The sequence below is a fragment of the Rhinichthys klamathensis genome, unplaced genomic scaffold, assembly GCF_029890125.1.
Source record: "Rhinichthys klamathensis goyatoka isolate OS25496 unplaced genomic scaffold, OSU_Roscu_1.1 h1tg000150l_1, whole genome shotgun sequence".
In the NCBI taxonomy this organism is placed as follows: domain Eukaryota; kingdom Metazoa; phylum Chordata; class Actinopteri; order Cypriniformes; family Leuciscidae; genus Rhinichthys; species Rhinichthys klamathensis.
Genome location: NW_026606685.1, coordinates 191,839 through 202,495, shown reverse-complemented (window position 1 = coordinate 202,495; position 10,657 = coordinate 191,839). Strand labels below are relative to the sequence as shown.

General features: G+C 36.3%; 1 protein-coding gene across 1 annotated transcript; it reads right to left on the bottom strand.

Moving 5' to 3' along the window:
* Positions 1–2,598: 2,598 nt before the first annotated feature.
* LOC130090713 (proteinase-activated receptor 1-like) lies at positions 2,599–10,184 on the bottom strand. Its single transcript, XM_056258226.1, has 4 exons — positions 10,087–10,184; positions 5,828–5,920; positions 4,076–4,147; positions 2,599–3,886 (listed from the first exon to the last, which is right to left on the bottom strand). The coding sequence occupies exons 1-4, from the start codon at positions 10,148–10,150 to the stop codon at positions 2,793–2,795; spliced, it is 1,323 nt and encodes a 440-aa protein (XP_056114201.1). The 5' UTR covers positions 10,151–10,184; the 3' UTR covers positions 2,599–2,792.
* Between the last annotated feature and the right edge of the window lie 473 nt (positions 10,185–10,657).

Below are 10,657 nucleotides of genomic sequence, written 5' to 3'. Positions count from 1 at the left end.
TTCGGGCCATTCACCTGTGGAACTAATATGGAGCACAGGACATAGAAAACTTCCAAACAATGGAGATTGAATGCCTCGCTCCTTAATGATAAAGAATTTATTTATTTTGTCACAACAGAACTTAAATTATATCTAAGTATAACTCTACAGAGGTATCACCACTCATAGTATGGGATTGTGCAAAAGCATATCTCAGAGGCCGGATTATTTCATTCGCAAGTGCCAAGAAGAGAGAGAGAGTAGCTAAACAACAAGAATTAGAACACACTGTAGCTTAATTGCTGATAAGATCGAAGGCAATCTAAGATTTATTAACCAAAGATATTATGAACATGGCAATAGGGCTTGTAGATTGTTAGCAATAAGATTAAGAAAGCAAAGATCTTCAAACATCATACAAAAAATTATATCTGGTAGCTCTATCAATCCCCATACTAAACCTGATGAAATTGCAGAATCCTTTGCAGATTTCTACAAATTACTCTGATGATAATATTCTGGCACCATTCCTAAATAATATAAAATTGAATGAGTTAACAGTCAATGACAAAAGGAGGATGAACCCATTAAAGAAAGTGAAAAAGAGACAATCTCTATGTTGAAGAATAATAAAAGCCCACGACCCGAAGGATATATAAATAAATTCTATAAAAACTTTAAAGAGCAAATCCACTCGCCTCAGTGAGAGGAAACGGTTGTAGATCTGGACGCTTTACTCTAGAACGTGGATGCAGACAAGGATGTCCATTGTCGCCTTTGCTGTTTGCTATCAGCATTGAACCCCTTGCTCAACTCATTCGGGATGACAGTGCAATTAAGGGAATTGTAATTGAAGGAGAGGAACATAAGTTGTCGTTATACGCAGATGATGTCCTACTTTGCCTAACAGAACCTGAGACAACAATTCCATATTTAAAAAAGCTAATTCTCAAGTATGGATACTACTCTGGATATAAAGTGAATATGGATAAAACTGAGGCCATATGTTAATGGTCCAAATTAAAAGCAATTGGCCCAAGAATGGGTTTACATACTTAGGCATCTTTATTCCCTCCTCTTTGGACCAGTTATGTGACAAACTATAAAAAAGTGATTAAAAATATAAGTGAAGATTTAAATCGTTGGACAGCTCTCCCTCTCTCTCTCTCTCTGGCTGGCCGTTTTGAATCTATTCGTATGAATGTCCTGCCGAGATTACTTTATTTGTTTCAGATGTTACCCATAGATGTGCCAAAATCTATCTTTGATTTTCTGAATAAAATAATTTTTAAATTTATTTGGCAAGGAAAACGGCCAAGAATAAGGCTCAAAATAATACAATCGCCTAAAACAAATGGCGGGCTGGGACACCCAAACTTTAGGTTTTACTTTTGGGCAGCTCAATTGAGGCCCCTGGTTTCATGGATGGGAGAAGACACACAAACCCAGTGGATCAATATAGAAAATAGCCTCTGTTCCATACCCCTTAAAATAGTACCCTTTTCCGGTGTATCATTAAAAAATGTCTCCATGGGTGAATGGACCAAAGTTACTTTAAAAATTTGGAGAACTATACAAAGATCAGTTGGTTTGTCTAAGAAAATCTCATCTGCAGCAAGCATTGGCTATCTTAATGACTTTGCACCATCTCGTACAGACGTGGGTTTCAAAAAGTGGTCACAATTTGGACTTGATTATCTGCACCAATTATTTCATAATGACACACTTAAATCATTTGAACAAATACGAAATGAATTACACTCTCAAGTTCTGAATTTTTTAGATATTTAAAACTGAGACATTTCCTCACAACGCATAAGGAACTAGAAATTATTTTTTTTAAAACCTCCCCAATAGAAGGTTATTTTAAAGAAATACAAATTGGACATGCGGTAAAAAAAAAAGATTTCTAAAGGATATCTGTTATTTTTGTCTAAGAATTAAAATAACACATTAGCTACAGAACAAGGAAAAATGGGAGGCTGAAATTAATGAAACAGTTCCTCATGAAACTTGGGAGGAAGCTTAGAGAGGTACATCTTGTGACCAACTCTAATGTCTGGAGGGAATTCAAATGGAAGATAATAACCAGATTTTTTCAAACTCCACAGATAATTGCAAAATGGAATCCATCCTGCTCACGTGCTGGAGAAATTGTGGCCAGCATGTTGGTAACCACACCCATATTTTGTGATCATGTCCAAAATTAAGAAATTACTGGAAAGATCTATTTGATGCCCTTGAAGAGATCTTCCATTATGAAATCCCAGAAGACCCCATAATAGCCCTTCTAGGTGTGCGTCCAGAGGGCCTTGAGGGTAGAGCTAAAATATATTTACTACAAATTGTGTCATCTCTGCCTTTCTCCATTCTTTTTTTTTTTTATTCCTCTCCCCTCCCTCCCTCGGTACTATTTGTTTTCATTCTCTGTATAATGTGTACGATATACTTAAGTTTGAACAATTGTCAATATTGTGGGAACATGATAGACTAACATGGTAAAACCCAATACCATACTGTATCGTATGCAATGCTGTGGCTCTAAATAAAAATATAAGTAAAATAATAATAATAATAATAATAATTTGCAAGGGCCCTGCACTAGTAGTAGTAAATTGAATAATATATGAGTGCATACAAAGAAATTGAACACCAACAGCAAGACTTCATTTCATATCGGTTAATACTGGCAGATAAATACAATATAGAAAACTTGTCAAGTTATAATATAGTTGTTGTTGTTTTAAAAGATATCCACTTCATTTTGTACATTTTGTTTTGTATTGTCACTGTGCAGCTGTACTGAGAGCATTTCATATGTTTGATGACGTTTTCGCTCGTTTTGCCTTCCTGCCCCAAAACACAGATCTGATCTGCTGTCTGCACTGAGACGAGCCGTAGTAGTACAGTAGAGGGTCCAGGAAAACACTTGCGCTCCCCAAACACACAGCCAACAGGTAAGCAGCATATGATGAATCTCCCTCCCCTCCAGTAGCTAAACGAACACAGTGATACAAAAGGATGCCATTGGTTGGAGCGAAACACACCACAAACTCCATCAGCACGGTGATAACCATAATCACAGCTCTCCTTCGGTTGTCTGAAGATGATGAAGATTTTGCTAAGCGATTAGACTTTACACTGAGCACATATATTATGGTAAAGGAGCTCACTAAGGTGACAACCAGTGGCAAGAAGAAGTAGAGGCAGGAGAGGATGGAGAACAGGTACACATACTTCTGTGTTTGATCCGGCACGTCATGACAAGTGATGCCCACATCCCTAATCTTGACCGTTTGTGTCATTGAGAGAAGTGGCACCGTCCCAGCGAGCGCCAGCAGCCAGACCAGCACACACACACACGTGGCTTTCCTTGCACTCCTCCAGGTTAGAGAGGCGATGGGAAGCGCCACGGCCAGCAGTCTGTCCACACTCATGCACATCATCAGCAGTATGGAGCAGTACATGTAGCAGTAGTAAGCAGCACTGAGCACACGACACGCCGCCTCACCGAACACCCAATCTGAAGCGTTCAGCTGGTAGTGGATCTTCAGAGGCAGCAGCAGGGTGAAGAGCAGGTCCGCACACGCCAGGTGAGACATGTAGATCACAGCTGGTTTCTTCTCTCGAATCCTACAGGTGAACGTCACCAAGGCCAAAGCGTTCAGGGGCAAACTAATGAGGGTGATGAAGATGTAGAACGAGGGCATGACGCGTGTGACCATCAAGCCTTTGAGGAAGAGAACAGCCTCGTCTGAGATGTTAAATATTTCAGGGATTACTGTAGTGTTGTGACTATATGCTGCTGCTTCTGATGTATTGGTCTTTTTTGATGCTCGCGGCTTCTTTTTTCTTAAAAACCCACCCGGACAAAAGGGAGGAACTGTAACGAGCACAAAACACAATGAGTGAAGGTCAACATACAATTATTAGAAAAAAGGTAAGCATGAGATCCACCACTAAACATTACCATGCCTGGAGTGTATGCAGACTGTATAAAAACTTAACAAGTGAAATATGAATTTTACGAATTGACACCAATTCTGCAAAATGTAAAATAGTTAGAAATTGCTAGTGAGATTGTGTTGCATATTACTAGTAGGCATTGTTGAAGAACTCCGATTAAAGGTTTTGTTGTAAGATGAAGCAGGCGAACCGGAGTCAGGATCTGTAATCAACACAAAAGATCATTAGTGAAAGCTCTCATAATACCACCAGAGAATAATTAAGAGAACATGGACATATTTGAGAAAAGGCTTTGATGGAGATTGTTGTATTGGAGGAATTGAATTCCAAATTTGGATATATTTATATTGCATGAATGCTACCTTACATGTGCAGATAAACACAGAACCTCCACACACAGACACATATTCACTCATGCCCATTTCTTAAAAATGCTATTTATGAGGGTATCTATGAAATGTGATCTACAGCAATTAGCGTGTCCTTTGCAATGTTGAAATGAAACCTATATATGCCAGGCATCATGACTTTGCGTAAACATACACGCCACTTTCAAATCAAGTGGCGTGTTTATCTATACGCATTTTGAGCTAAACGCGTGTAGCCTATGTCCACGCCGAAACGAACAGTCATCTTTTGCGTGTATGTCTTACCGGACATATCATCTTTTAAATGTCCGAGTGATTCCGCGTGTATGTAGCCTACACGCCGTTAAATGTCAGAGCGAAACGAAGCAAAATGTAGATCTACATCTGGGGAGCGATACTTTTTTTCCTACGATGGTAGGGGAAGACTCATAAATGGTATTAACCCCAGTGACAGGTAAGTTTAGGGACGGGGTTGGGGGGGGGGGTCATAAATAAAGCCTACAGTAATGTAACGTTAAGTCAACGGCGTTGATAAACACGCTAAAAAGCGATTATGCGTGTTGATAGCACGCCAAAAATGGAAATACGAATTGGCGTGTCATAGCTACATACGCCATTTCATGAGATCAGTCTGCAATCATCCTTCAAGCAATATTTTATACATTAACAACAACATAATTATCACCTCATAGTTCAACCCATAAATAACTGTTACTCTCATTATATGATAAATTAAGATTTATATCACCCATCTGTATTATATACAGCACAGTGTTATCATTAACTAAAATTATAACTATTAAAAACTGTTTTTTTATTGAAATAACACTAGAATAAAATATAAGCATTAGATGTAAATGTAAACTTAAAAAACTTAAACAAATTAGACTGAAATAAAATATGTTTAAGTCCTAAAATAACTAAAACTAAAGCTGAAATAAAATAGAAATATAAAAACTAATAAAATTACTCAAACTAAAAATAAAAGCTCTTTTTAAATATTAATAAATTCTATAATAGTATATAAATAATACTAAAACAACACTTGTACAGCAAGTGCTAAATGCACTCGCTTTACCGCACCATTGTGACGAAAAGAGAGCTGAGCCGTAAGGCAAAGCTCTCGATCTACCGGTCAATTTTCATTTCCACCCTCACCTATGGTCATGAAGGTCATGACCGAAAGAACGAGATCCGCTAGTCAGAGCTGGTTAATGTGGCTCGGGAAAGAGAAGTTTGGGGTTCCCTGCCCCCGCGACCCGACCCCGGATAAGCGGATGAAGATGGATGGGATGGATGTGATGTGGGTGCATGCAATATCTCTTTAATTCTTGAATACCAGCTTTTTTGATTACAGTTATTTTTACAATGTTTGAAAGATGAATGAAAATCGTATGTTGTGTTTGAGGGTGAGTAAATGCTAACAGAATGTTCATTTTCAGGTGAACAGTCTTAGATTTCAGTAGGATGCAGGTCTGGTTTGATTTCACCCAGATCGGTGCTGTTATACTCACTTGTTTCCGGATTTTCCCATATATAAAGTTCATCAGAAAGGTCGTTGTAATCTATCGGATCATCAGCCTCTTCAAAGCTGCTTACATTACTCTCTGTAACCAAACATGACAAAACACTATCAGTGTATAGCACGCAAGCTACTAAAAGCAATTGAGTCTCATTTTCAAAGAGGCCTTGATTAAGATGTCCAGCTAATTCATTTCCTGTGAGCACTATCAGCTATGGAAGCTTGTGTCTGCCACAGAATGAAAAATAAAAAAAGGTAATTGTGACTTTTTATCTCACAATTCTGACTTTTTTTCTCACAATTGCGAGTTTACATCTCACAATTCTGACTTTATTTCTCACAATTGCGAGATATAAAGTCAGAATTGCGTAATAAAAAGTCGCAATTGCGTGTTATAAAGTCAGAATTGCGAGATATAAAGTCAGAATTGATTGATATAAAGTCACAATTGCAGGTTATAAAGTCAGAATTGCATGATATAAAGTCGAAATTGCGTGTTGTAAAGTCAGAATTCTGAGAAAAGATGTCAGAATTTCGAAATATAAACTCGCAATTATGTGTTATAAAGTCAGAATTGCGAGATGTAAACTCGCAATTGTGAGAAAAAAAGTCCGAATTGTGAGATAAAAAGTCTCAATTCTGTCTTTTTTCTCGCAATTGCGACTTTATTTCTCATAATTGCGACAATATCTCGCAATTGCGACTATTTCTCAGAATTGCGACTTTATATCTTGCAATTGCGACTTTATTTCTCAGAATTGCGACTATATCTCGCAATTGCGACTATTTCTCACAATTCTGATGTCATATCTCGCAATTGCGACTATTTCTCACAATTCTGATGTCATATCTCGCAATTGTGAGATAAAAAGTCGCAATTATTATTATTATTTATTTTTTTTATTCAGTGGCGGAAACAAGCTTCCATAATCAGCAGCCCATCTCTTAGCAATCTGATCTCTCATGAAGATGCAGGCATATAGAAAGCATTGCTAAGAGTCCAGTGCTCGCATTCGCAGGAAACGGCCATATGATGCAGAGAACAGATGCAGTAATTGGCCCTAAATGCAATGAAGGCCCACTTATGTAAAACGTACTGTCAGAAAGAACCCAATGACACAACAGAAACGCAGTACAACTAAACGTACTGTTGGTAACCTAACAGTTTTTGTTACCATTGACTTTCATTGTATGGACCTTTCTCAAAATATCTTCTTTATGTGTTGCAAAGATGAAAGACAGGCATACAGGTTATCAATAACATGAAGGTGAGTAAATTATGACAGAATTTTCCTTTTTGGGTTTACTTAAATGTGTTGTTTATCCTTGTTGATTCAATACATTGAATTTGAATTCAAATTTCACATTAAATTGGTTGTTTACACCACATCTATATTAACCTGTGAACATATAAATTGTTTTGCTATGATTTTTTGTACCATGTCAATATCGTATGTGAACTTAATATGGTAATTGGAGTACCATCAAAATAGCAAAATATCATATAGGCCTATATCAAAATACAAATTATTCAGCACCATATGTCAAAGCCCCATGGTAAATACAATGGTTCTGCCACAGTACGTTTTAGCAACAAGAGAAATAAAACAATTTGTGTAGAAAAATAGCAAACGTGTACATTTTAAGCCATCACACCATTTAATTACGAAATGTATACCATTTAATTGGTTAAATTTAAACTGAAAGCTTCCAATATGATGCAATCAAGGTTTCAGCCAACTATCTGCGTAATTTAAACAAAAATGTACTTACCATTAAAGGTAACAGTGCATGCATGCATAAGTATAAATGAAAGCAAGATAGTTTTGACCTCCATGGGTAGCTACCGATTAGGGGTCACTTGAAAAACAAACTAATGAAAAACTAATGGAATCTCTAGACAGTGCTTCTTCCCTCTCTGAGTGCTCAGTCTCTTCTGTGTGGAGATAATAGGATTTGTATTTGGTGACATCACTAACCTCAGTTGAGCCCATTCTGCTGCTATTATTAATGCATGAGAAATCATGCTGTAATTGACAGACATTGCAGCTCACAATGAGATATAGATGAACCATGATGGTTCATTTGGGCGTTTTCCCTAAAGCTCCAACATTAGCCTAAATCATATATAATGTCTTAATGTGGCTCCGATTATACATTATGGAGTATTTTCAATTTATTTGGCTACCAAGATAACTTTGTATTTAAAAATATATATATATATTATATACTTTAAATAATTTTCAATATATTTGAATTACTTTATAATCCGTTTTTGTTCATTAGTTTATTATAATTACATTTCTGCACCGACAGAATGCAGAATATCGAGTGATTCACTGACTGCACACACACGTGTTGAATCTGATAAATAACTTCATCGCTGGTCACCGATATGGTGCATTGCTTGTACATGAATATTACACTAAACCGTTTATCAGCTCATGTCCTTCCAGCGGAGTTCAAGAATCATTGCCATTTGTGTAATATTTTTTTGTCAATTTATCATTATATGCTGTTTTTATATGTTGTTGTTAATTATGATTTACAAACTGCTGCTCTTTTTTAGACACTGGGCTGTTTATTTTGGTTGTGACATCTAGCCAACCATGATACCACTCACTGAACCTCTGGCCATCTTTACTCCTGAGAGACTGCTTCTCTAAGACATCCCTTTTATAGCTCATCATGTTACAGAACTGATACCAATTAACTTAATTAGTTGCTAGATGTTCTCCCAGCTGAATCTTTCAAAATGTCTTGCTTTTCAAGCCATTTGTTGCCCCCGGTGCCAACTATTTTGAGACCTGTGGCAGGCATAAAATTTGAAACAAGCTCATTTTGTGCATACAATTGTAAAATTTCTCCGTTTAAACATTTGTTGTTATCTATGTTCTATTGTGAATAAAATATTGGCTCATGTGATTTGAAAGTCGTTTAGTTTTCATTTTATTCAAATTTAAAAAACGTCCCAACTTTTCCGGAATTCGTGTTGTATATAGAGGGAAGAATATTTTTCTAAATATGTGCACTATATTAAATATTTATTATATTTTTACTTATATCATTAAAATATTGTAACGTTGTTATTATAGCCTAGTATGTAAAATGTAAAAAACACATTATATTTAATTTGAGTTGTTATTTTCAACCTTTAATAATAATGCCAGCTGACAGGGCTCTCTGTTTACAGTATTAGTTGAGATTTTTTTTCTTGAGAAATTAAAAATACTGTACCTAATATTTATCCAAATTAAACAATATTGAATCAAGACCAGAATCAAATCACAAGATTTGAATTGAAATCGTGAAATTTGTGTTAAGCAATAATAAAAACAGTAGCCTACCAGTTATTGTACCATGTACACATTGTAACATGTCACTAAACTTAACAAAATTATGTTTAGTTACCTAATGTTTTGACAATCACAATACACACACCAAAAATGATGCACAGACTGAGTTTACACAAAGCATATGTTACATCCTGCTTAAATGTCCCTGCTTGTCAGAATGTTCAAAATATATTATTTTCATGAGCATACAAATGTTCTTATTCATTGTTCTATTTATTTTATACTATTGTATTAGTATTGAGACAATAACAAGTTTGCAGTAATGCAAAGATGTCATTATTGAATTTTGTAAAAACTATTATTTTATTTCGAAAACACTGTGCATTTAGATGTTGTTGCTATAGTTTGAGTTGAGAAATACACATTTCAGCATAATCACTAATCTGTGTGTGCAATTTCCTTCCCCAAATCGTGCAGCCCATTTAGCACATTTAAACTATTTTAATAAAAATGTATGATAGGCTAATTCTAAATTATATCTAGCATTAAAGGAGTTAAAAGTAGCACATTCTGCTTTGGCAACAAAGGCAGAGGGAACAAAGGCCCTAGGGAAACATTGCTCTGCAACGTTTCATTGTTTAGACAGACATTCCCGAACGTAGACAGCTATAAGGACCTCATTGCCTTATGTGCTCTGTCTAATAGTGATATGTGTTCAACTTCAACATCTCTTGAATACACGATTTTTTAAATAAAAGCATTTTTATTAAGCATGATATAGGATACCATCACACCATGGTTAAGGTATGTCACTCATGATACAATTTTTAAAATTCCTGGCACTCATCAAGGTTTCAGTCACACCACTGGCTATTCAATTTCGTATCAGCAAGACATCAAAATTACAAGTCACTTTTTATGCATATATTATTAAACTAACCTATAGCCTACTTACCGTTGATGGTGGCAGTGCACGTATGTGCCATTACAACTGAAAGCAAGATTATTTTAATCCCCATGACGACGACTAATTCTAACTCCAGACGTTTTACTCCAAAATCTGGACACTAGATTTCCGAAGTGCGGTTTGTGAGCCAGTCATTCATTTGAATCTTTCACTGCATCGGATGAACCGATTGAGCAGAACCGGTGGAGCAGAGCCGATGGGTTATGTCCGAACAAATGAAAGTTTTAAAGTCGACAACTATCTTGACTCTGGACTGACGCAAAACAAAAGTAGCCTAGATCTCTTTCTAATCAACGGAGTTGTTTTAAAACGTAAACGCCAGATGATGTGAAGCAATAGGCATTCAGTTACTTATGCATCCCTCACAGTCCCATCCTCACACATGACTGATTCGTTAAGACATTTGATCATGACGATTTGATTGATGTGGGGCAAGTTACGGATAAAATGTAGTGGAAATCAGGGTCGTGCAGAGAGTATGGGCAGGGGCTCAAATGTAAAAAAGAGGCATATGTTCATCCATTGCATTTATTTGATCAAAAATACAGAAAATGTTATA